The sequence below is a fragment of the Manis pentadactyla genome, chromosome 1 (genome assembly GCF_030020395.1).
Source record: "Manis pentadactyla isolate mManPen7 chromosome 1, mManPen7.hap1, whole genome shotgun sequence".
Taxonomy (NCBI): Eukaryota; Metazoa; Chordata; class Mammalia; order Pholidota; family Manidae; genus Manis; species Manis pentadactyla.
In genome coordinates this window covers 17,932,605-17,960,052 of record NC_080019.1, presented here as the reverse complement: position 1 = coordinate 17,960,052, position 27,448 = coordinate 17,932,605, and the positions used below count along the sequence as shown (strand labels likewise).

Genomic DNA, 27,448 nt, shown 5'->3' with positions numbered 1-27,448 from the left:
TTTTGGAGCTTAGTTTGGAACATAGCACATTTTTACCTACTTACAGAAACTAAAGATAATTATGCTTTTGAAAAAAGCAAAGTCAACCTATAAGCTTTTTTTTTTTTCAGAAAAGAATAATCCTTTTAAGATAGAGGGAGACTTCAGATAGCCAAAGCAATTCTGAGAAGAAAGAATAAAGCTGGGGGAATTACACTCCCTAACTTCAAACTCTTCTACAAAGCCACAGTAATCAAGGCAATTTGGTACTGGCACACAAACAGACCCATAGATCAATGGAACAGAATAGAGAGCCCTGATATAAACACACATATATAAAGCCAATTAATATATGATAATGGAGCCATGGATATACAATGGGGAAATGACAACTGCTTCAACAAATGGTGTTGGCAAAACTGGACAGCTACATGTAAGAGAATGAAACTGGATTGTCTAACTCCATACACAAAAGTAAACTAAAAATGGATCAAAGACCTGAATGTAAGTCATGAAACTGTAACTCATAGAAGAAAACAGAGGCAAAAATCTCTTGAATAGAAACACAAGCAACTTTTTCCTGAAACACATCCCCTCAGGCAAGGGAAACAAAAGCAAAAATGAACAAATGGGATTATATCAAACTAAAAAGCTTCTGTACAGCAAAGGACACCATCAGCAGAACAAAAAGGCATCCTACAGTATGGGAGAATATATTCATAAATGACTTATCTGACAAGGGGTTAACATCCCAAATACATAAAGAACTCACAGGCCTCAACACCCAAAACACAAATAACCCAATTAAAAAATGGGCTGAGGATCCAAACAGACACTTCTCCAAAGAAGAAATTCAAATGGCCAACAGCCACATGAAGAGATGCTCCACATTGCATATCAGGGAAATACAAATTAAAACCACAATGAGATGTCACCTAACACCAGGTAAGATGGCCAACATCCAAAAGACAGGAGAAAACAAATGCTGGTGAGGATGCGGAGAAAGGGGAACCCCCGTACACTGCTGGTGGGAATGTAAACTAGTTCAACCATTATGGAAAGCAGTATGGTGGTTCCTCAAAAAACTAGTAACAGAAATACCATTTGATCCAGGAATTCCACTCCTAGGAATTTACCCGAAGAAAACAAAATCCCAGATTCAAAAGACACGTGCACCCCTATGTTTATTGCAGTACTATTTACAATAGCCAAGATATGGAAGTAAGCTAAGTATCCATCAACAGATGAATGGATAAAGAGGATGTGATACATATACACAATGGAATATTATTCAGCCATAAAAAGAAAACAAATCCTACCATTTTCAACAACATGGATAGAGCTAGAGGGTATTATGCTCAGTCGAATGAGCCAGGCAGAGAAAGATAAGAACCAAATGATTTTCCTCATTTGTGGAGTATAACAACAAACAAAACTGAAGGAACAAAACAACAGCAGACTCACAGATTCCAAGAAGGGACTAGTGGTTACCAAAGGGAACGGGTTGGAAAGGGTGTGTGGGGAAGGAGGGAGAAGGGGATTAAGGGGCACTATAATTAGCACTTACAATACAGATAGGTCATGGGGAAGGCAGTACAGCATGGAGAAGACAAGTAATGACTCTATAGCATCTTACTACGCTGAATGGGCAGTGACTGCAATGGGGGGTGGTGAGGACTTGGTAGTATGGGTGAATGTTGAAACCACAATGTTGTTCATGTGAAACCTTCATAAGATTGAATATCAATGATACTGTAAAGTAAAAATATTTAAAGAAAAAAAATAGAGGGAGACTAACTCATTTAATCCTCATAACAACTCTTAAGAGGTAATGACTAGTTATTGTTAAATATTCATTTAGCACTTACTATGTCCAGGTACTGTATGTATATTAACTAAAACAGTCCTTCTGACAACTCTAGGGGGATGTTGTTGTCAACCCCATTTAACAATAAGGAAACTGAAGCACAGAGAGATCAGGTAGTTTGGCCAACTAATATTAAATGACACTAGTCTGTTTTATAGAATAAAAAGCTGTCATGAGTGTCTATGTGTAGTATTTCTAACGATACCTTCCAACTACTGAGTAGTGAGCATTTTAGATACGATTTCTCCTTTAATTATTCCAACAACCTTGTAAAGTAGCTATTCTTACCCAAGTTTTATAGATAAGGAAAACTGCAATTGGAGGAAAAATACCTTGCCCCAAATCATATGGCTAGTCACAGAGCTGAGACTGACTTTATGTGAATCTAAGTCAAAACCTATGTTTTTGACCGGGTCTTGTGTGATAGAATCACAAGGGCTGGGATGCCATTTTTGAGCTTAACAAATGGATTTTTCTTTCAAGGCCACAAATTCTTTACTATATCATACAGCTTCCAGTATAGCAAATAACAGAAATAAAGGTGGCCAATATCTTAGAAACTGGCCTCTATATCATAGCCAATAGTATAATAACTACATAAGGAGAACAAGGAGGGTTTTCTAATGCTTTTTATTAATGTATTTATAACATTTAAAAGTAGTTCAAGCTGAGAAGAAATGCATTAGGTAAATTTAGGGCTAGGAAAAGCTACCCAATGTCTACCTTCTTTACAATGCAGTGTGCATGTATTCCACTGTTACTTTCATTCTACCACAAATGACAGGTTTGTTATTCCTTGTAATAGCTTACTAAGGGAAATTACAACATCCCTTCTCTGGAAGATTTTAAAAACAGTTTTTCATCTGATAGGGTGGTTTAAGAGTGGTCCTTTCTGAAATTAGGTGAATTGACTGGGAACATTTCAACATTTCTCCTAACCCTCATATTTGATGTAGGTATGCCAATAACACAAATCTTCAAAAAATAAAAACATACATGGATGTTTGCTAAAATAATGCTGAAGAAATCTGGTACCACAGAAGGGTAAATAACAATGAAAGCTGACATACTGTGTAAAATATTCTAACTGGTTCAGAATAGATGTTTGAAATTTCTGGGATGACATTTTGTGCGATGTAGAAATTTTACAGTTAGAAATAATTTTATTCAAGTGTACATAGTTATAACTACCATCAACTAGTATAAAATACATTCAAAGAATTAACTAGAGCAGGTGCTTTAAAGACAATCATAAACTATCACAAGAACATAATGGTAGTAACAAGACCATGGGAGAAAACTGAACTTATATATAAGGTTTGTATGGCTTCAGCTTTCCATAACTCTAACATAATGATAATACCAAGCAGATGCTGAGTATTTCCTATGTACTGTCACAGGAGCAAAATGATTTCCCTGAGTTATTTTACTAATCCTCACCAATTCTATAAAGTTATTATGTCAATTCCATCTTATCAAGGAAGAAACAGAAACTTACAGAGGTAGGTTATTTGTCCAAACTTACACACTAATAAGCAATTATCTAAGTTTAAAGTTAATTCTACACAGTCCAACTGCAAAACCCAAGCTCTTAATCACTGGGTACAGAACTTGTTCCTCACCAACAAAAAGTCGATTTTTAAGATGCTAATATGAAGGCAAATGGTCGAGGAAGAAGAAAAGCAAAAACCTTTGATAATATTCAAACTGAGTAACACTTGAATTGCTCTGACCTCATTCGGGGTCTTTTGGGGGTTTACTCCCAATTCTTGGGGATTAAGGGACTCACATTATTGGTGGCTGATTTCCCCAGTTCCCACTGGGCCCTCCTACCCATTATGGAAGATTCACAAGTCTAGACAAGTAGACTTTAAGATTGTGTTCACATCCCTACACAGTCCAACTGTTTTGTTACTTGTGTGTATGGCCATTTCAGAAATTCCTAGAATAGTCTGGATAGTCACTAAATGTCAATCATGATTTTCAGCTCTTAGAAACCCACTGTGTATTATTCTGGCCTCAAGTAAATAAGACTTCAAAACTGTGGTCACTCTTCCTTATATTTTTCTCTGGAAACTCAGAGAATACAGAATCAAAGAAAGCATGTTAAGGTACATGATCTTTTTCTGTCTTCCTCAGCTTTCTCTGCTCATGACTGATGAGAAGAAACGGTTCTACAGGCTACCATGCCAGGGTATAACAAGAGAAAGAAATGGAAATCAGTAACACACAACAGGTACCTTATCAATACTGCTGACTGCCTGACCTTTGCCATCCATATCTAATGTTCTTCCACTTTTCAAGCATGGTTCACAAACAAGGAGGCCGAGGGCACCACAAAAGAATTACTGCAAATATAAGCACACAAGTGACTCTTGATGTTAAAATACTTTATAAACCGATATATTAAATTACGGAATAATTTTCATTAGTCTCTGCTTTTAAAAGCTTTCAGCAACAAGTCTGCTGCTAGTCCTGGGGACATAGCCCCGCTGAGCACCCTTTTCTCCAGAAGGGGAATCTGTTCCCGAACTGTGGGATGGGTCCTGAAATGTTCTAACACACTTTCCTGAATGAGATTCCACATCCACACTTGCTGCTGCTTCTGTCTTTTAGTGGCCAGCTCCCCACTGGCAAGCATGAGGTCCCGGAATGCTTTCATTTTGTCCCACATTTCCGTGATCCCCTCTCCACTTCTGGCAGAAATACGAATTACCTGTTGAAAAGGGAGGAACCAGAACCATTTTACTTAAAATGACAGAAAACATTTTCATGGGGGACTCTAGTAGTTGCCAAATTCTTAAAATTTATGGAAACAGGCCAGTGAAAATGGAGCATTTTATCACTATGTCAAAGTAAATACACTGAGATACCTTACTGGGATTACTGAGCACACAGCAGAAATAAGACGCTGATTCTAGGTCACACTTTTTTAGCCCAGAGATTTATTTTGACTTAGATAGTGTGGATGGTCCTCAAACGCAGTGTGGATGAATGGGAGAGTTCCGAGGATGCGAAGCACAATGTCAGGTAGGCTTCCCCGAGGCCTCAGTGCCACAAATGGAACAAAGATGAGAACATAGGCCCGTGGCCTCTGTCAAAGCTGCTTGACTCAGCCCGTTGTAAGAGCTGGGCACGTACAAGACAGCTTCAGACCCAACAGAGATAACATGACGGGGGGAGACTGGGAGCTGACTATAAGATATGTCATCATTGTTCTCATTATAGTGATTATAGCTTATTCCTTAATAACATAGTGTCCTCCTGAAGATCAGGTGCCCACATCAATATTATAGCATCGCTTATTACAGGATATTTTTTTAAATCCCTTATTGAAAACAGTACCCAACAAGCATAATGGGAAGGCAAATTATCACATCAAAAGCCTTTTCTCTCTTACTCAAACTCTAATATAGATTATCAAATCATTAATTGTTCCATAATCTGAAGGATTGTTCCATTCAGAGTGGATTTGCTCTCACTTCCAAATGGCTCAAGTCAAACATTAAGTAATCTAATATGTTAACTCGTACCTAATTTTTGACATTCTGTGGTTGAAGGACTATATTTAAAATCATGACTACACACTCTGGCTTGTCATAATTTTTAAAATTGGAATCTCACATACAAGCAAAAATTGATTATATGTCTAGCTTGGGACTTAAATCCTCTCTTCTAATGTGCACAGTCCACTCAAGGTGAAAAACGCAGAATGGAATGCAAGCTAACCTTTGGTCTCCAGACTTCTGAACGCCTGCGGAGTAATTTCAGTGCGCTCACATACTCTGCTTCTATCCTTCGGGCTGGCACAATCAGGTCTCCATCAGATTTAGTGATGGCTACCAAATCTGCCATCTCAATTATACCTCTTTTGATACCCTAAAGAGAAAAAAGAGAAATGATTTATTAGAAACACTTAATTACAGCAAAATTGGGACCCCTGGCCATGCTGAGGTTTTGAAAGTCATACACAGCATTAACTTTTTCTCTGCATCTCCTCAAGCCCTGGGTACCAGCAGTCACAGTTACTCGACAGAATTACTCAAAAGCCCCGGCTCTTGGAATTATGAAAGTCATCTGTGTATTTCTTCCAAATTTATAGACTAACCTGATGAAATACATTCAGCATCAGAATAAATATGTCATCAAGACACAATGTGACTGAGAGGCAGCAGACAATTCACATTGCCTCTTGATGGATTCCACCCCTCAGGAGCTAACCCCACAGGATGCGAAACCATCCATAATTAATGCGACTGGAAGAAAACACACCTAACACTAACATCTACATTTCCAAAAACAAAGTCTTTGAAGTTTCCCTTAACAGAAATTTTGTTTTCCATTTGCGGAAAAATTACCTGATGGCTAAAAATGCCTCAATCTCTTGATTTAAATTATGTTGCATAAGAACAATAGAAATCTTAAAGCCAAAATGTCTTATTTGGAAAATATAGATTTTCCCATCTGAAATTAAAATTTCTTTTCAAGTTATGTTTAAACATAACTGTCAATAATTAAATTCTAACAGTTAATGTTTCTAAATTGCAGCATCCAGTCTGCTGTCACTTCTTTTTTAGAATCATGCAGCTTTAAGGGAAGTGTTGTATAATAGCTTGGTCTTCGTTCAAGGTTCCTGGGAGGTACCCTCTAAATCCTTGGAATTTCCCAAGTGACAGGGGTGTCTGGGTTATTCACCGTGGGCACCTGGGGCCATACCTGAGTTTATGCTATGAGATCACTCAAAATGAGGGCTCATCGCACCAGAAAGAGCAACCATGTGCTTTCAGCCATGTGATGTCAGCCTGACCTCTGGGGAACAGAGGGGGCTGGAGACCAAATTCAATCCTGTGGACAGTGGTTCAGCCAGTCCTGCCCACATAATGAAACCCCAATGAAAATTCCAGACACTGCAGCTCAGGTGAACTCCCTGGTTGCTGATACACGTCAATGTGCCAGGAGGGGAATGTGTCCTGAGGACGCAGAAGCTTTGAGTTTGGTTCCCCTCAAAAACTGTCCCAGTGTGTCTCTTCACTTGGCTGGTCCTGATTTGCATACTTCATAATAAAATCTGTTACTGTAATACAGTGTCTCCCTGAGTTCTGCGAGTCATTCTAGTGAATTACTGAACCTGAGGGACAGTGGGGACCTCCACATTTGTAGTCAGGTGGTGAGAGGCACGGGTGGCCTGAACGCCCCCAAGCTTGGGGCTGGTGTCTGGAGGGCAGTCTGGTGGAGGTGGTACCCTCCCTGTGAACCCCACGCTAACCCAGATCGTTAATGGCAGAACCGCACTGCAGAAGGAAAGTAAGAATCCTATTCTACCACAGATAACAATGATAATGAGATCCTAATTAAAAACATCCTGATCTCTCAGGAGAAACTTCTGAACCAACTATACTGCAGATACCCATGTAAAAGTGGTCTCTTTGGCTGGAGCGGCCCACGTATGCCATTCACTCCCCCGTTATGGATGGGAAAATCTAAGTTGATGATTAGCTCAACGTCATAAATTCTACTGCTATAAATTGGGGGAAAATATAGAGGATCTGCCTTTGACTCAGGTATTTTAGGCAATGTAAAAGATATTTCTTTCCCTACACTCATTGCAATTAATTTACAAAAATACAACATTAGAAATTTTTCCTTTCAGAGATGAATACTTTGTGTTTTGGGGAACAAAAAGTCAAAATAATTACCTGCAATTCATCTCCTCCTGCTGGAGGTAGCAGTAAAACAAACATGTCAACCATATCAGCCACTGCAAACTCCGACTGACCCACACCTGAAATTTTAAATCACAACTAAATACTAAAATATTCACAGTAATTTGACTTTCTCTACTACACTGAACTTCATTCACGTGTACTCACACTCACACGTTCAGTCAGATCCCACTTTAACACCCCACCTCTGAATTTATTAAATGCCACTGTCTTACCCTATAAAGTGCTCAGCTGTGTGGACAGGCACCACTCTAGGGTCACAGTCTACATCTGCTACACCTCCTCAAAGCATGGTGAAAGCAAAGCCCCCAAACACCCTGTCAGCCTCCTTCCCATTTCTCACCAGGTCTTGCTACAAACATTCACCATCCGAAATCTCCTGACATGATGATGACTGTGGTGCCTACGACACAGTGAAATAATGGCAAGACCTTCCCAGCTCCTCCCTCCCCGCCCGCTGCCCTCCGCAGACAGGCATACCCAGTACACCTGCGCCTCCCTGCCTGCTCTCCAGTCCCACCACCAGAGGTACAGGCCCAAGAGAAACCCCCTTCCTCCCTCCTCATCTGCGCCCTCGCTCTGCTTTATCTTTAACCTCTTTTGTCTGCAGGCCCTCAGCACATCACATGAATCATGCTCAAGTCTTTCTCATCTGAAAACTAAACCAAACAAGAAAAAAGTTAAGAACTCACAACAACTTTCTATCATCACCATATTTATCACTTTCTCTTTATAGCAAAGTTTCTAGAAGAGAGCAGATTATGCTGTCTTCACTGTACTTCTTCACATTAATTTCAATCCTCTTCAATCTGACTTCCACACCCCCTGCTGCACTAAAAGTCCTCTCCACCCTCTCTTTCCTTGGGGTGGTGCACCCTCTAGGTGCCCAGCCACTTTTTATTCCTATTTCTTTACCCCAGTGTTACCAGAAGCATCAATATACCAGGTGAAATACCACGTTCACCAAACCCCCTTTCAGCCAGAGATGCTTTACGAGTGAAAGCAAACCTCATTAGATGGGGTTTCCAGGAAAGTTCTTTAACGAGGGCTAACGCAGCCACGAAGTGTACTCTTCTGCCTACCCTTTTTACTTCCCTGCTTCCTTCCTGCCACCTGGAACACGATGCACAGTTAGAGCTTCATCACACAGCTTTTAACCACGAGCGACCTTGAGGGCGGAGAGTAAGTGCCAAGAGTGGAGAGCAGAGACAGAAGCCTGGGACACTGAGGGCACCGTAGAGCCAGCACGTCTGCTCGGGACAGCCTGCCTCCGGCCTTCTTTTATTTACCAAGAAATAAACCTCTTTCTCATGTCAGTCACAGCTATTTTGAGTTTCTGGGACAAGCAACCAAATGTGACTTCCAGGTACCACACCTGGGTTTTCATGTTCTCTTCTCCCTTGATCCTCCAGCTACCATTCAGGCAGCTCTTTCTCCATCCACCCTTCGATAGCAGAGCTCCCGTCTCCAGCCCCGTGTCTCCCCATCCCCTGCCTTCACACCCACGCTCTAAGAACCTCGAGCAAACTGCAGTTCTCCGAACAGACCCCGTTTCCTCACTCCCCTGTGTCTTGGCACGTGCCCGCGAGACCATACTTCATTTAACTCCAATTCTTCCTTCAGCTGCCACCTCCTCCCAGAAGTCTTTCCTGATCCCCCAAATCTGGGTCAGATTGCATCACAAACACTCATCACACAGTAATATAACAGATCATCTCTCCACAAGAAGTGTGAATTTCTCAGGCTTTCCATTTCTGTGTTTTCATTATGTGTTAACTATGTGCTAGGGGTATGAAATAAAACACGGCGCCGTGTTCAAGAGGTACGTAACTACATTAATTTTCTTAGCAAATATTGTGGACATATGAAATGTGCTTAAACAAAACAGGTGTAATGCTAATGTATTGTTTCTGTCAGTCATCCTAATGCTTATAGTTCTCCTCTGGCACTTATAACACACCAGCCTGTCTAGAGTAATCCAGACACATGGCTTATTTTTCTTTTCTTTCAGTGTAAGGATTGGAGCCTATATGCACTCATATCCCCTGTAAAGTCTGCACTGTCTTGTATTTAATTATGCCTTTAATAAATACATCTGCTGAATGGACCAAATGAAATTAGTAGTCACTCATCTTTATACAGCATTCATTGTAATAGCATTATATTGTTAGGAAATAAAAATTAGCACTCACCTACAGTTTCAATAAGAATGACGTCATATCCCCCTCCTTCACACAACAGAATAGCTTCATTTGTGGTCCTTGTCACGCCTCCTAAAGTACCTCTAGTAGGAGATGGCCTAATGTAGGCATTCATATCTCTTGATAACTCAGTCATTCGGGTTTTATCACCTAAGAGTGATCCTAAAACACAATAGTCACACTGTATAATCATGGAACACCTATAAGGGCCAATTATCAATCAGCCAATTTCTAGGGAGGGCTTTATTACACTTCTCCCAAACTCTAAATTATTTCTCATATCATTGAGCCTTTCTTCAACACAGTGTATACAATGATGACAAATTAATCTTTTTAACACTTCAGGTTCCTCCAAACCTATAAAGGTTAGAGGTTCAAATCCAGATTCTTCAGCCCAGCATTGAAGGTCCTCTGAACACATCCCTACCTTCCCTGTCCAGTATTAGCCTCCACTCGGCTCTAAACCAACCTTCCATCCCAGCCATTACAGTGTGTTTACTGCCATCATAACATTGTTGTTTATGGATCTCAGCTGGGGTGATTTTGTCCTCAGAGGAAATCTGGCAATAACCTAGAGATATTTTTAATTTTCACAACTAGCAGGGTGAAATGCTACTGGCATCTAATGGGTTGAGGCCCAGGATACTGCAAAGCATCCTTCAAGGGTCAGGGCGGCTGCACACAACACGGATGTCAGCAGTGCCGAAGCTGAGAAACCCTACTTTAACATAAGTTCCCCGCCTATTAATATGCCCTACATATTTTGTTCACTGAGTGATTATTCACAGGAGACAATTAATTGAATAACCATGGAATACAACTGGTAATATTTCAAGGGTTACTGCAGTATTCTGGCAAATATCAATACTTGCAAATTCTAGAAGACAGAAAGACCTGTAACTACTGAAATTACCTTTAACTTATTTTAATACTTGAAAGCGTAGTGCTGTTCCAACATGAATTTTAATTTTCACTCTGCCTAAGTGGTAACTCTTCCACATAAAGCTGATGCTAAGCGTTGAGAAGATCCTCAAAGATATCTTTTCCTTTATGATTCCAGTTTCGAGTTCTCCCAGGTTCTAATTTTAGAGTACGTACCTACCACATCTCCACTACCTTCCTTACTGCACATAAAAATCTTTCCTAAAGTAATTTTCTGCATGAAATAATCTCTGTGTAAGTCAATAATCTGCCAAAGCCATATTTTAAATTATTATCCCGTAGATTCTAAAACACTGAACTAAACGTTATGAAATTACTCTCCCATATAATTGTCTTTGCAGTGAATCCCAAACTGCTGGTTGCAGGCCTTCAGAGAGCCTCAGGGCAGGGAGGCTGTGACTCCAGCACAGTGAGGACTGACTATGTGCCAAAAAAAAAAAAAAACTCCTCAAATTTCAACATCAGGCTACTTTTCAAATATATGAACTGTTGCAACAGGAAGTTAGAAATATATACTTATAGTGTCCCATTTACCATGTACTTTTTTCTTTCAAAGTCTATTTTTTTACCTGAGAAAGGGATACCCTTTTTTGGTTTGAGAAAGGTTAGGAACCACAGAGTTATGCAATTTTAACCAGACTATCTTACATAACCATTTCTGCTATTATCACCTCAGGCTGTTATTTTATTTGGCTATTGTAAGTATTCTAGAATATTAAGAAGGTGGGGGAAAAAATCCTTCTCACCTATATAAAAATGAAGGCCACTATAAAAAAATAATTGTGTTAAGTACTTTCATTTAACAAAGTTCTTAGACTGTAAATAAGACAATAATACATTGACGTAGATTCAATCTTGAACCTTGGAGGATAAATTTAATTTTACAGTTAGCCTTTTAATTATAGTGAATCCCAAACTGGGAGTGTTCTTAGAACGTTTCTCCATGAGTGGTACAGGAGTTGTTGTCTGCCTTTCTATTGAACTAAAGCCTCTGAATAGGATTCTATCATCTTTATTTTTTAGCATTAAACCCACAGTACACAAGCCAAAAACTTCCACAGAGCACCCTGTATTTCCCCCTTCACAACACACATTACATTTTAATGTCTGTGTCCTCTTAAGATATAAAGCTCCACACGGCTAAAGGGACTGTGTCTTATTCACCACTGTACAACAGTTCCCTTTGCACCATGCCTCACTTACAGTAGGCATTCAAATACTTGCTAAGTGAATCACTGTAATGTGAGCTCCAATCATAAAGAGGGTATGAGAAGAAAAACCATTATGTACATGGTTTGCTTTATGTTTTCTTTAAATGACCCTTTGGGGAACTAAGTTTATTCATTTTCTCTTTGATGAGCTGCAAATTCAACTTTGAGTGACTGCATAACCTCAAGTCAGTAAGTAAGTGCTGAGCACTGTGTACAAGGCACTATGCTAAGTGCTGCAGGGGGCAAGGCGGTATATCACATGTTCCTTCTAAGTGTTTCTGTTTAACTGAACATGTAATATAAACAGGCAACAAGTTATAAAGAGCAGTAAGGTTTGTTATAAGCTTAAGAGATGCTACAACAATCTGAGGAAAGGAAGGAATGAGTAAGGACCCATTTTCTGAGCTGCCTAGGGTGTGTGACAGTCGGGAAAAACAGCAGAAGGTAAGAGGGGCCTAGCCTCAGGCCAGGCAAAAGGCTGCAACTTGCTTTTGATTACCTTCAGCTTCTGGTATGTGTCCTCATTCCCTCAGGACCCAGGCCTGCTCCAGGGCTACCTGCAAGCTAACCTTCTCTATAGAGCCTGAGGTCCCACACTACCACCCTTGGTCTCCACCTCCTGCCCAGAGCATCCTTCCTTCAGTGAGACTGAACAACTAGGGTTTACTAGTCACCTGACGGCCAACTCCCCGACTGTCCCACTGTAACAGAGCCTATGAGCCCCGGCTCTGTCATTCAAGGATCAACAATACTTACCACCACTAGTACAAGAGGAGGGGTCCACAGCTAGCACAGATAATTTGTGCCCTCTCTCAGTAAGCATTTTTCCAAAATATTCTATGAAGGTTGATTTTCCAGCACCAGGGGGCCCAGACAATCCTAAAGTGGAAAGAGACCTTCCAATTTAAAGAAATGTATGAAATCAGCATTATGATGACTTCTATTAAAATATTAGACTACCTTCCATTTCTAATTTATTATAATCATCATGTATGTATTTTGACACTTCCTAAAGCAGTAAACAAAAATCCATTTACTTATATAGTTCCTGAGTAAAGGGAAGATAGGAAGTTAACAATTCTGAGCTGTGTATCTTGGGCAAGTTACTTAACCATTCTGTACCTGAGTAAACTCTACAGTAAAATGGACATAATAAACACCCAACTCTTTAGGCTGCTGCAGGATTAGATGACTTAATATTTGCAGTATGTTTAAAACAGCACATGGCATAAAGTAAGATACATAAATATATGTTCAATAAACATAAGCATCAGTTAATTATAACTATATTCAGAAGCATGTATGACATATGGTATACTTGGCCCCTCAACACAATTTTCAGGGCAGGTCTCTTAAACATTTTATGGGTGCATAATAACATATGTGGCTTTTATTTATGATGGTGATAAAGTAACTGCAATAAACACACAGGTTTACCTGGCCTCATAAGATCAACATAGAAGAACCAGAATAGCATTGCAAACTTGTAAGTTGGTAGTTAATGCCAGGTTTTCTGGGACATTTTATCTTCTCTTTGGGAGTTTGCTATTTTGTCTGTCAAAAATATATAAAGATACATACAGTAGTCTCAAAACAGAGTTCCCTCAGTGAAAGCAGAAGAATAAGATGTGTGGAAATGTAGACTGCTAAAAATATTGGTTGGTGAGCTCTCTTCCAACTTATCTTTAAGGCATTCACAACCCCTAGGTTTTTATCTCCGTATCACGAGTACACTGAGATATAAAACCTATCGTAATGGCAGTCAGTTTTTAAGTATATTTATTTATTCATTCCTCACAACATTTCTGCATTTTTCTTCCTCCCTTTCAAGTTGGTTTTAGTTGGGTGGGTTGGTTGGAATCAACGTTGTTTACCACCAAAAGCTCACATTCCACCCAAAACTGTGTTGCTCAATTCCTGCTGGTCAAACACATCTAAATTGTTTTAAAAGGTATAATTTCAAAAATACATAAACTTATCTGCCATTACAGAAAGAAGTCAATTCTTCAAGAAATCAAGTGAACAGCTAGTATTTTTAGACAGTACCTTGAAAATCCTGTTGGTACTGAGGTGACTGTGCTTAGAGCCACGCCACTCCCAGACACTAACAAGACACATGTGAGACAAGAGAGACTGGCCTACAGAAGACTAATGAAAAACCTGAGGAGAAATTTGGAAGGCGCTAAGGATAATTATTGTTGATGAAACCCTAAAATTCACTTTTATAAAAAGTGAATTATAAAATTCACAGTTAGAGTTGATAATGACCACAGGGAATTCACGTTAGACTATTCAGCAGAAGGACTACTGAGAGAAAGGAGTTAACTGGTTAGTAGTTCTTCCTATGCATATTCTACTCCGGGAGCCTTGGCAAGATTCTTGCGAAAGAGGAATCTTACATTGTTCTTTTAAAATACAGAGCCTTGGTTCACATGGTCAGGCATTTTATTTCCCCCAACATAACAAGATTGATATTTGCAAAAAAAAAAAAAAAAGGGCATTTAAAATTCATTCCAAAATTCTGAAAGGAAGAAAAAATCCCATTAGACTACAAACTATTTAAAACTTATTTTAAGGGAACGGAGAGAATTTTAAAAATATTTACTGGACAAAAAAAAAAAGACTGACCCACTCGAAATGCTAGTGGTTTTCCTTTATTTAATTGTTCTTGTTTTCTGTGGTAGACTAACACCTTCTGAAGAAGCGCCTGGGCTAACTCTTTCTTCCGGTTGTGAGTTGATTCTATAAGAGTTATGGCCTCTGCTAAGCAGGCTCTTTGCCCTTGAGTTAAACCAGTATAAAGTTTATCCACAAATGTTTGTTCTTTATCAGAAAGTCCTTCTGTGTGGTCCTTTAAGGTTGCTTGTACACACAGTTTTCTCTTCAAACCACATGATAGCAGCATCCACTTTGTACAATGGAGTCCAAGAGAATTTAATGGCTGAGCACATGGGATTCCCGATTGGAGGTGGGTACTTGCAGGAAAGATGAAACGGTAACGTCGGGAAGGTGTTCTCAACAGGCCTTTTAGGAACTGCTGGTGAGGATGTCGCAGCAGCATGGGAATATTCATTTTGTTTGTAACTGGAGAAAACACAGGACGTTTTTTGGCTCAATGTGATTTGAGACTCCCTAGGAGAAAGAAAAACATACTTTTGCCAGTTCACCGTACAATTAAAATAATGAAGTAGTAAAACTGCAAACTTAGTGTTTTCCTTATATTCTAAAACACACACAAATAGGGTTCCTGGTAGTACAAATGGAATAAAGTTTCTTACCAAACGTAAAGGACTCTCTCCTTGCCTGCACTTAATATTCAGAGTAACCAAATCACAGGCTTCTGCTTTATTGTGAAGTGCAAGATACATTAAAATTTTCTTCTACACAAAAAAAACCCTATTAGGGTTGAAATTTTAAGTCATGCTTTTCTCCTTCTGTCTTGAGATCTTACATTCATCTTAACAGTTTTCTCAGTTCAAATATACCCTATTCTGAAGCTCATTCAAAAAGTTAAAAAAAAAAACCTCTGATGCTGGCCTTTTCTTTATTCTCTCTGGGAGAAGTGTGATTAATAACGCACTCTTGAGGCCTAAGTTTAGGTACAGGTATGTACTTAATGGACTCCCCCTGGAACACAGATATTTGCAAAGAATGACCTAACATAAGCACACAAACTACAAGAAGCCTTCCTGCGAAATGAACTGGGAGGACCGTATGGTCATGAGATCAGTGTAAGTCAAAGTAAGGTCAGTGCTTATTAAAAATGCGTATTCCCAGCCCCACAAATCAGAACCACTGTTGGTAAGCACACGAAAGTTTGAACCATAAAAGAATTAGATGAGGATCCTTTACTGAGATTTACTGATATTCTCCACTTCAAAGTGTGTTAGACAGTGAATGCTGGCATGGTAATATACTGAGAGGCAGGAAAGGACGGAGGTTATGAGCCACGGCCACTCTGACTCTGCCACTTAGGCTATAATGACCATGGGCAAATTCCTTCATCAACCACTCTGTGCCTCAGCTTCTTCTTAAGAGAACAGCTCAGAGCACAGGATGGCTGTGAGAGCGAAGTGAGTTGATTCACGTAGCTTGGGACGCTGCCCAGCACAGAGTAGGAGCTCAGTAAGCGTTAGCTTGTATTATTATTAAACCAATTTATAAAAGTCAGTAAAAAAAAAAGATCACAGACCTCATGTCCAATGGCAAACTAAAATTCACAGGCACATGATACACAGAGCCAAGTCTGGATTTAGAATTATTTTTAAATTTTGGTTCTCAAGTACCGGTAGCACAATGAAATAAATTACTTTATTGCTCCAAACCTATCTAAATTATATTTCAAGGCCAATCAGCATGAAATTAATTTTAGCTAAGTAACATTCTGTTAGGAAAAAAGAAATTAAGATTTTTTTTATTGTTAGAACTGTAACTGCTCATCATTATTCTATTGGGGGGGGGCGTTATGACTTTAATTTGTAGAAAATTAGTCTTATTCTAAAAGGCCAATTTTTAAAATTTGTGACGTTTCTGAAAAAAAAAACAATTCAAAAATATCCTCTACCACCCTTCACAGAGAACACACAAAAAACATTAAAACAAAAAAATTCAGAGGGGATCTATTTTGGAAGCTCTCTTTAATATCATCTTAAACACACTGCTCATCAACACCACCACTACCATCACTAGGAAGGGGGAAATATATACATATACATATAGGATAGGAGATGAGGTTGGACCAGGATGTAAACTGGGGCCAAGGAACTAAATTTTGTCTTGTTGGCAATGGAGAAATGACAGAGACCTTTATGGAGGCTCAACTCTGGTTTTCAGGAGGTAACACTAGAACAGTGGCAAGAAGTTAAGAGTGATCACCCCCTTGTTAACAGAGAGCCCATTTAGGAAACTAGCAAACAAAGACCAAAAGGAGATGACGAGGACCTGGACGTAGGCAAGGCATTAAGGAAGGGACAGAAAAGGGAAGCCAGATTCAAGCCCTCCTCGTCCACGTTAGGATTCTCAAAGCTCGCCATGGAGCCTGGCACTCTGAAAGCATTAAAAAAAAAAACTTACTTCATTGCCTGATCTTAACTTACTTCATTTCCCACTTGCCTGTTACTCACTTAAACTATTTTCAAATACCTTATTTCACTTTATACTTCTAGACAATTCCATGAGGACAGCTGGACAGTTATTATTTTCTCATTTAACACAAGGGGAAACCAAGAGTGTGTTAGGTGACTAAGGTCTTAGCCAGCGGCAGGGCCAAGACTCAAACCCAGGTCTTTTTCCTCTCGGCGGCATTTTTTCATAATACATTATTTTAGGATAAAGGAGAAGTCCTTTGGTTAAAAGGAAAATAGATATTAGTAACTCTGCCCCCTCCCAACGTAAACAAGAAGCATTTAAAAAGTGTGGCAATGGCAGCAGCATTAAGAGGAGCTAAAGAACAAAGAGAGAGGAAACGCTGACCAGGATACAGAATATTTTTATTACCAAACCTAGTCCCATTCTCCCACAGGGGAGATGTCATATGTAGTCTAAGAAAAAATTAGAACTATTTTAAACATAAACTTTAATTAACAAATCTTACTCTACCTCTTGTTATAAACAAAGCTATGTTCAAAAAAGAACAAAATAATACACTGAGAAAGAGGGAGAAATAAGATTATAAAACAGCTTTCTTTCGACGAGTATTTGAGCTTTTCCTGTATGTGCAGCATCAGGCACCAGGGATACAACAATGATCAAAAGAGGACAAAAATTCTTGCCCTCATGAAGCTAACATCCTAGTGAAGGAAAACAGACAAGACATAAATAAGGAGGCCAGTGTGTCTGGACCTGAATGAGCGAGAGGGGAAGTGTAAAAGAGAAGGCCAAAGAAGGGGTCAGATTTAGGGCCTTAAAGTTGACTGGGGGGACTTTAGTGAGATGGGAAGCCACAGGCAGAGGAGAGCGTGATGTGGCTTCTGTCTTAAAGGGATCAGATGGGGATGCAAGAACAAAAATGGGAAGACCACCTAAGAGATGAATATAATAATGCAGATGAGAGATGATGATGACATGGACCAGTGAGAGGGGAGTTAAGTCAGATCCTGAATCCTGCGCCACAGCAAAGATGGAGTCGCCATTTAACAAACTTGGGAAGACCGGGAGAGGCGAGGTTTGGGGTTAAGATCAGCCATTTACTTTCAGCTACATTAAGGTTAAGATGACTACTAAATATCAAGGTGGGATCCTGAGTAGGCTGTAGTATTCATCAGTCTCAGGAAGAGGTCTGAGCAGAGGTGTACATTTGAGAATCCTTAGAGTTTAGGTGTTATTTAAACCCATGAGACTGAATGAGATTATCAGAAGAGTCACTGGAGATGAAGGGTAACACCATTTTTAGTAAAATTTTACACACACATCTGCAGAAGGAATACATATGTCAAAGCGTTAACTTGACCTACGGATGAGTGGTATTATGGTGCTTGTATGATGTCACTGGCTGATCACATTTATCTTTTTTTATAAGAAGCATGTTACTTCTTAAAGTCCCCCAAAGATGTCCATGTCCTAATTCCTGGAACCTGTGCATATGTTATGTTACATAGCAAAGGGGAATTAAACTTGCAGATGGAACTTTATCAGCTGACCTTAAAATAAAAGACTACCCCAAATTATCCAGGGGGCCCCAATACAATCGCCAAGGTTGTTGAAAATGAGAGAGGGAAGTAGAAGTGTGGAGTGACATTAGGTGAGGAGAACTCCCCCCGCTCCCCGCCTTGCTGGCTTTGCAGATTCTCCCCCCACACACGGTGGACACGCCGTGGAGTGCAGGCAGCCTGGAGATGGTGGGGAAGGCAAGGAAACGGATTCTCCCCTAGAATGGTACAAAGTGCTACTCATGCCTTGATTTTTAGCCCAGCGAGAGATTGATATCACACTTCTAACCTACAGAACTACAAGATAACAAATGTGTGTTGTTTTAAGATACTAAGTTCCTGGTAATTTGCTATAGCAGCAAAAGACAATTAACACTACTGCTATGATTCGAAAATATTTTTAAAGATAAAATTTGGAACTCTTCATAATCTGAATGACACATATCCAATTCATGGCTTAATTTTTATCTTTGCCATAACCTATAACTTGTTTCCTACTGCATTCAGATTTCTTCATAATATGAGAATCAAACTTAATGAGTCCTTTATTTAAAGTTATTGTGACCATCGGTATTATATTCAATGTATATTTATATGTCAATTTCTAAATTAGACATACAATTAGCTTATATAATCAAAACCTGGTAAAAAGAATTATGTGCAAGGTGAAAAAAGTAATAATCATGTTTCAGCTACAATTTTATGCAGAGATTCTATCAGAATCATCCTGTTAAGATTTGAAGTTCAACAGTACTCCAAAATAATGTGATGTACATGGGCTACTAGCCATTTGAGTGTGTTTGTAAAAATCATCCATATGCTACGATAAAATTAGGTGTCCAGAATGAATCTTTCATTTTTTTGCCAAATTCCTACTCAATTCAAATATCACTTCTTCAAGGACACATCTTGCCCTACCTTTCCGAGGCAGTCAATTTGTTCTATTTGCAATGTCCCACTGCCTTTTATTCACATCTCAGAGACACTTTTTGGCCTCCTGTTTTTTAATTTACCTATTTATAGACCCCTCCCCACCAATTCTCATCCCTCACCCCATCTGAAGATCCCCTCAGAGAAAGGACAATATCTTATTCTTCACTTCCTTTCAATCTAGCACAGTGCTTGGCACATGGAAACCTGTTAATTATTTTAAGGTTCATGAATGGACACTCTATCTGTGTAATATTGATCTAGTATACTAGAAAGAAAAGTTTGAGTAACATCTTAACCTGTGTGAGTTGAGAATTTTTACAAAAAACATTCTAATATCTAAGTTCCCTGGTTTTGAATCAAGGCATGTTTGACATATAATTAATCTTCCAAAACAAAAAAACAGAAGGATTAAATTTGTAAGGAATCAAAACCCAGTAACAATAGCTTTACTAAATGAAAATATATCCACTTATAATAACGTAAGCAATGCCATACCCTATAAAAATGAGATGATTAAAAATTGTCTAATAATTAGTATATAGATCGCTCTAACATTTAGACTAGTGATTTCTTACAATTTAATTGCAGTCTTTCTGAGAAAATCCATGCAACTATCTGACAAGCTTACGGTTTATATTGCAAAGTTTATCACAATTTGGGATTGTGAAGTTCTCTACCCTTTGATGCCAATACAAATCTTAAAAGGTCTTTAAGTGAAAAGAAAGAGCCAGGAAAGGGATGATGATGCCATATTACTCTATTCTTTCGCCAAAACGTAATTCTAGGTTTTTACACCTTCCGATCTCTCCCCAGGGGCTGATTTTCTTGGTGGCCCCCAAGCCCGCTGGGCCATGTGAATGGCACACAGCAGCTGCTTTCTTTTATTGAATGCTTATTGTGTGAGACATTGTGCATGCACTTCCTCAGTTAGGCCTCACAGCTGTAGATGAGATTCTGCTTTACAGAGGAGGCTCAGTAAGGTTAGGCTGAATGACCAAGGCCTCGCAACTAGTGGCAGAACTGGCGAAAAACTATGGGTTTCATAAATCCAGGTCTCTATGGTGTCAACCCCAGACTGTTGTATAAAAGTAGTGTCGTGTCACATCAAGGGAACACCAAATAATCCTCTACATTTAAATATGGAATGATTATGGCAGACTGTTCATCTTCATTTTGTTTTTTCTTTTTTTCTTAGGCCAAACTGAAAAATTAGTTTACGTTTTCTGTGCAAACCTTATCAAGAGGAGATTCCGATTATGCTTTAGGTAACAGAACGACCTAATTTTAAATGTTTTTTAAATGTTTTTTGTTCTGAAGAGAGTAATTTACACCTGAAAGTCCATTAACGAAGTGCAACCTATTAATTTAATCAATCAACCAGATTTTAAAGGAGTCCATAAATTTTTTAAAAGCCAATATAACTCAGCCGTATATGAGCATTTTCTACCCCTATATAATGTCACAGTCACAAGAGACTGAGTCTACTAACATGGCAAAATCATGACGGTAGGGAGGACTCCCACTGCTCGGGTAACTAAGCATCTTCTCCTGCTTTCTAATGGAAATAAACCAAAGAACTTGACCAATAATCAAAGCAAACTGTTTCAGTGAATTTTCATGATTCCTGAGAATCTGGTTTCATCCTACAATTTTGGGCTGCACGCTACCAAAACACAAGAGTGATTCTGCAGCATAAACAAAAGCAACTGCAGCGTTTACGACATTCTGTAAGATTCCTCAAAGCACTGGCATTCTTCATAAACCAGACTGTCAATTTATAATATTCAATGAAAAACATCAAGTGGGCAAAACCCTGAAATGGGTTGATAAATGCATCCCCTCTCCTGCAAGAAGGCTCACATAGACAGCTGCATTTTTAGACTCACATTTGTTTTTCTCCAAAATACCTTTTATATACCTTCCTTCCTCTCTACCCTCACTCGCACATTTCTCTACTATAACTGCTTTTAAGCTTTGATTGCAGTCCACAGGAAGAAACGCACTTACATCAGTCAACACACAGGCATACAACTGAAAAAGAAGTTTCACAAAACCTTACTTACCCCCATTGCATGTGATATGCTCTAATACTCTCTTTTCTAGTTTTTTTTAAGTTTTTTTTTTTTAATGCTGACTGCAACCTACCAACGGACAAAACTTTAAGTCTGAAGAACTCCAATCTACTATAGCCATTCCGAAGCCATTAATTCAACTTCCATTCTACCACTTGGCATCATCAATGTAAATCTTACTGTATTATTCTTCTGCATACACTACTTACATGCCTTATGCCTTATCTGTTTAAAAAAAAGTTTTTCTGTGATTCAGCCGTTCATTCATTTAGCAACTATTTACTGAGAACCTACCATACACTAGGCACCATGCTAGGCCTTGAATACACTGGTATATGGGTCTAACACAGCTAACATCACGAAGTTTACAATTGAGTCAAAACAGTCATCAAATAAATATTTCATACCCTTTATGAGTGTTCTTGTCCACCACTCCAATTTAACTTATTCCCCTCCTCCACTTATACCACACTGATGTAACTATTCTGACCTGTACACTGGCCCTGGAAAATGCCACACTTTTAAACATCATGGCCATTGTCCATGATGTTCCTTCTGAGTGGACTGCTCTTCTCTCCTTTAATCATCTCACAAATTCCTCCTCGGCCTTCAAGAATCAACTTAAGTGTCTTCTCTAAACAATCTCCCGGCCTCCTTTCCATGCCCCTTCAGTTGTCATTCCTCTCTCTTATCATCATGTACTGGTCACATCCCTCTATTATAGTGCTGATCACATTGTTTTGTAATCATTTTTTTAAATGCAAATCTTTCTTAGACTGTAGTTATCTTTGCATCCACAGCATAGTTCATTGCTCACAGAGTAAATGAATGGATGGAGACTCTAATTCTGTATGGGTCAATAACTCCATTAGGCTGATTACTCTGTTAATCAATGTTTGGAAACATACATTTTTGTAGATTTTACAGTAAATATATACATTTAAGGACTTTGTTTTGAAAGTCTGATTTCAATATATGGATGTTTTCCTTCATTAAAAATTTGTTCAGCAGCAACCAGTCTGACGTGGGATATTTGCCTTGAAATTGATCCAATGACTATTCTCAATTTTAATGACTACTCAGGCAAGAAAACACATACAGGATTTCCAAAATCAATATATTAAGTCAGTGTCTGCAGAGCAGTACAGTTCACAGAGGCAACGCAGTATTACACCATGTGTTGCTGTTTCTCAAGTCTAATCACTTTTGATTTTGAAGATAAACTGTCAGATACCATTAATCTTTTCCATCTCTCACCACACTCACGTAAGGCTTTACTTTCTCCTCAAATAATTTCAGGAAATTCTGGTATGGCTTTTTAAACAGGTCATTGTTATATAAGAGTATACTGAACAAATACTGAATTCATTAAGGAACTGTTCTAAAGTTCTCTGTCCACTTTACCTTTTACCATTTCTCCAGTTAAGATTCAGATTTCTCAGTTTCTACTTTTAAGTTTCAGTCTGCTTGAAAAGTCTTTGTTTTTCTAAATCCCTTCACCATTAAATGTTTGATTCTTTTCCACTGCTGCCAGCCTAGCCAAATGTGAACTAGTCTTAGGAAGCTCTAAGACCACCTACGGGACCTGGGCATTCTCTGCCCTCTATATGAAAATACTGAGACCTACACATCAGGGTCACAGTGATTATGAAATGGTGTGCATGAGAGAGCCTAGCAGAAGGCCTGACATCAAGCAGATGCTAATTAACTGCCAGGAATCTTCCTGTTCTTTCTCTCCCTCCGCAGTCTTCTTAGACTTCACAGCAGGCTTATATTGACTGAGAATATGATCTCCTTACTATCCACCTCAAATGCTTCCAATAGTTGCCCAATAGTACCACCCTCGGACAGTGATTCTAAGTGTGGTCTGCAAGACCAGTAACATCAGCATCAACTGAGAACTGATAAGAAAGTGTCAGGCTCCACCTCAGACTTTCTGAATCCAAAACTCTGGAGGTGGGGGTCAGCAATCTCTTTTCAGTAGCCTTTCAGATGATTCCAATGTATGCTCCAGTTTGAGAACCACTGCCCTAGGAAAATGTTGAGTCTGGCATTACACGGTTGCCCAAACTAGTTTTCTTCCATTTACTGCATCTGCCTTCTCAGACGACTTCTCATTATCTTCCAAACCTGCGGCTTACTGTCCCAACAGATTTTATTCCTTCCCACTCTATGACACCTCTCCAATCCCACCCAGTTTACATCCCAGTTTTAAGTCTTTTCTTGCCTATCACGAGTTCCAGGAATTTTTTCTTCTTTTGATTCTTATTTCTCAACACTAGGGTGATAATGTGCAGAAGTCACAACCTGGCTGCTCCTGGCCCATAGAAGGCACGTGAACAAATACATGGAATGGTACCAAATTACATTTAAAAAATTTTCAAATCACACAAATGCAGATTTTGGCCTGCGTTGCAGAAAAGTAGATCTGGGTATAAGAGACCCACAGGCCCATGTAGTAACAATCAGCTCAGCAGCAAATATTTCCAGCACTCACCAGCACTTTCCATGCCAAATATCTTTTCTTTAAACATCTTCAAATGTCTCAAACCATGATTTACATTTCTTATGCTTACATAACTTTTAACATTTGTTTCTCCTAATCGAATACAGCCCTTTGGAATAACTGAACTGTTCCTGTCTTACTACCTTGCACACAGAACATTATAAGGTATTTACTATATAAAAGAACATTCCAGACATTGTACACGTCCCCAAAATGAGTAAAAATTTGCCTAAGTCTTTGGAAAACTTTAGGGTTTTCTACCAACTTGGAAAAGCTATAGTAGTCTATTTTCCTAAGTATATGTATTAGGGCACAACTCTTAAGAAAGGTAGTAAGAAATTTTATCATTCCATTTTGGCTTAGGTTGTCTTTCATTTCCTCATGAGAAATGCAAATTACCTGACCACGGTACGTCTGCTCGATAACTTAGCCCACGGCCGGGCTCAGTCTGTGACAACCTAGACGCCATCTGTGACCTTCGGTTTGAACTGTAGCTGCCCTGGACTGCCGCCCTCCCCAGACCCACCCTCGGGTTAACCATTCGCCGGTGGCAGCGGCAAGGTACAAGCCACTTTACCAAACTGCCTTTCTGTAGCACATCGCCTAAGCTCACAAACCCGCAGAAAATGATAAAAAAATTTTAACACTGTTTACAGAGCATTTCCTTTTTAAGGAATAAACAAACAACGAACCTTCCCTTCGAGCTCATTTTGTCGACACCCGCTTGTCCACACATATCCCGCACCCCTCAACCATCCAATTTAATATTCTTTTTCCTTCTCGCACCCCAGATCCTCCAGAGGGCGCCCCCGACGCCTGGGTGGGGTCCCCCGGCGGCCCGAGGCAGGAGCCCAAGCCGAGATCCGGCCACCACACACAACCCCCGGCGCACACTCACCCTCCCGAGGCCACGGAAGTGCAGCCCCGCCCCGCCCCTTCCGCCGGGCAGGGTTCGCCGCGCCGCGCAGGCGCAGAGCCACACTACCGGGGGCGTGGAGCTCCGGGAGCGGCCGGGGGTCGGGCAGCGACTCGGGGCGTGGCTAGGGTCCCGGCGGACGTGTCCGCGGGATTCCGGCGTGTGGCGGACGGTGCAAGTACGTGGAGGCCTCATTGGGGAAGTTGGAGGCGCCGGCAAATTCTGGGAGAGCTATTGCTTTTCACCAGGCCCACGATACAGTCTCTGGTCTCCAAAGCTCGAGGGTTGCAGTTTCTTCCCTGCGGCCGTAGCAGAGCCCGGGAGGCGAAGCCAGCGTCCTGCTCCAGTCCCCCCAGCCTGCGGCGGCCCGCGTACGCAAACCCCTTCCACTGCCTGGAAGCCGACAGTACGGGGAGGGAGAGACTTGGTACCTTCGACACACTGGCAAAATAAGGCGACTCAAACTCCGCAAAGCAATATCCAACCTGTTGGAATAAATACTTAATATTCAGCGGAATATTTTTTCAGCTCAAGTTTTTGAAACATGGCGTGTTTTAAAGGGATCCGTAGTTTTTTCGCTTAAGAATTATTCATATTGAACGATAACTTTTGCACCAAAAGCAAGGACCCCGCGCGCTCGGGAAGTTACCTCTCCTGAAATGAAGAGGAAAAAGAACTTGCTTAATGTTTGCTGCCTCTGCGGGATGGAGTGCTAATTTTTTGAGAACCCGTTAGATCATATAATAAGTCATAAAATCTGAGTTTTAATCTAAGTTCTAGGATTTTCAGGGAAAACAAGTCCCCCAAATGTTTGCTGTAATATAATGACAACATCAATAAGCAATAAATAGCAAGGATCAAATTTATGGCAAAAAGAAATGGTCCTAAAAGGTTCTACATTATAATTAGTGTCTGGAGCCAGACCCCATTCCCCGCATATGATTTGCATAATTGCATACGTTTGTGAGGGGTTAGGCCTTACTCAACTACTTGATATAGGTTGATTCTTATAAAATGGAATAAAAAATGAATCATTGGTCTTCAGCGTCTTTATTATTACTATCTAGACTAACAAACTGTTTTACTCCAGAGTAATTGTAGAGTCCAAGAATAATTACAGAAAATTACACGTCTAAATGAAGAACTTTTTTACTTTTCTAGTGGAAATAACGTGGAAGCAGTCATAACGCATTTCAAATCTTAGCTCCCGAATACAGTAAATAAAATAAGGGTAGCCCTCAGGAGAAGTTCTTTCTTTAAGCTTAGGGTTGCTCACCTGTACCATGTTCTGTGGGGTTTTTTTGGTGTTAAATTTTATGAAATCTCAGTTTGCATTACCTAAGGAAAACTCTAGTATTAGCATACATAAACCTGTTGCTGTCAGGTAATTGGAAGTACACCTGTGTAGCGTTTTTGCCCAAAAGCGTTTAGCCCGACTCAGGAAGCAAATTCAGAATGTGATTTGTTTGGACTTTTCAATGTCAATATCATGAAAGACAATAAAAAAAAAGACTGATCTGTATTAAAGGCAACTGTGAACTGGATAGAATTACAAATTTTTGAAAGGTCACACAGGGCATCTTTGTGGACCATTGAGGAAATTAGACCCTGGAAGCATAATATATTGTTGACTTAAATTTCTCTGGTATGATACTGTGATTATTAGAAAAATGCTTTTGTTCTTAGGAGATGCATGCTCAACTATTTAGGGGTGAGGTCATGATACATGCAAACTTAATTCAGATAGTCCAGGCCAAAAAAAAAGGATATGTAGAGAGAAAATTAGGCACTATGTTAATTATTCTAAGTGAATAGTATGTGAATAGACTATTCTTTCAACTTTTTGTAGGTTTGGAATTTTTCAAAATGAAAAGTGAGGGAGAAAAATTGTAGCTAATAATTTAAAAAAAATACCGGTTGTGATCATTTATAAGAAAATACAAAATCCCTATTTATAAACTAGTTTTCTTACAATCTGACCTTAAATGGTGTACCATGTCTAAGCTGTAGGTAGTCACTTGAGAAATGACTTCAGTATTAAAGGCATGATACTGAATCTATACTAAAACCATTTACCCACCAAAGTTAGGTTAATGTGTATCATCTAAGGATCCCTGCTCTGTGCTGTAAATAGCATTAGAATTTTAATAACATTAATGAATTATTTTAATCTTGTCAGTAGTTTTTTAAATGTTCATTCCTGCAAATATTTCTTTGCGCCAGGCACTAGGTTCTGGAGATAGAGCTGTCATCAATACAAATAAACCCCCTACCCACAGAGCTTCCATTTGGAAAGCAAGAAAGGACACAGTAAATATGCAAATATATTAAATAATAAATGCCATGTAGAATAATAACTAGGGTTTAGAGATTAGGGAGTGCCAGGTAAGGACAGGTATATACTATTTCATATAAAGAGAAGAAAAATGGCCTCACTGAGAAGGTGACATT

The 27,448-nt window shown here is 39.5% G+C and overlaps 1 protein-coding gene and 1 long non-coding RNA gene across 5 annotated transcripts; one reads left to right on the top strand and one right to left on the bottom strand.

The window, feature by feature from the left end:
* MMAA (metabolism of cobalamin associated A) lies at positions 1–25,076 on the bottom strand. Of its 4 annotated transcripts, none has more exons than XM_057492281.1 (7): positions 24,980–25,076; positions 14,552–15,055; positions 12,680–12,802; positions 9,762–9,932; positions 7,543–7,628; positions 5,576–5,725; positions 1–4,562 (listed from the first exon to the last, which is right to left on the bottom strand). In XM_057492281.1, exons 2-7 carry the CDS (start codon positions 14,994–14,996, stop codon positions 4,275–4,277), a joined length of 1,263 nt encoding a protein of 420 aa, XP_057348264.1. In that variant the 5' UTR covers positions 14,997–15,055; positions 24,980–25,076; the 3' UTR covers positions 1–4,274. The 4 variants fall into 4 exon arrangements, with proteins under 4 accessions (XP_057348264.1, XP_036745003.2, XP_036745004.2 ...); XM_036889108.2 differs by lacking the exon at positions 24,980–25,076 and adding an exon at positions 24,774–24,973; XM_036889109.2 differs by lacking the exon at positions 24,980–25,076 and adding an exon at positions 24,868–24,973.
* Positions 25,054–26,036, top strand: LOC118914368 (uncharacterized). The gene is made up of 2 exons (XR_005025589.2): positions 25,054–25,175; positions 25,275–26,036. It is a non-coding gene; the product is annotated as an uncharacterized LOC118914368 (long non-coding RNA).
* Positions 26,037–27,448: the final 1,412 nt, after the last annotated feature.

Excerpts from the sequence above, each read along its gene's own strand:
- MMAA (XM_057492281.1), bottom strand. The coding sequence starts at position 14,996 with ATGAATATTCCCATGCTGCTGCGACATCCTCACCAGCAGTTCCTAAAA. Across the intron at positions 7,629-9,761 it reads CATTCTTATTGAAACTGTAG|GTGTGGGTCAGTCGGAGTTT; the intron begins GTGAGTGCTAAT and ends TTAAAATTTCAG. Across the intron at positions 4,563-5,575 it reads CAGAAGTCTGGAGACCAAAG|GTAATTCGTATTTCTGCCAG; the intron begins GTTAGCTTGCAT and ends CCTTTTCAACAG.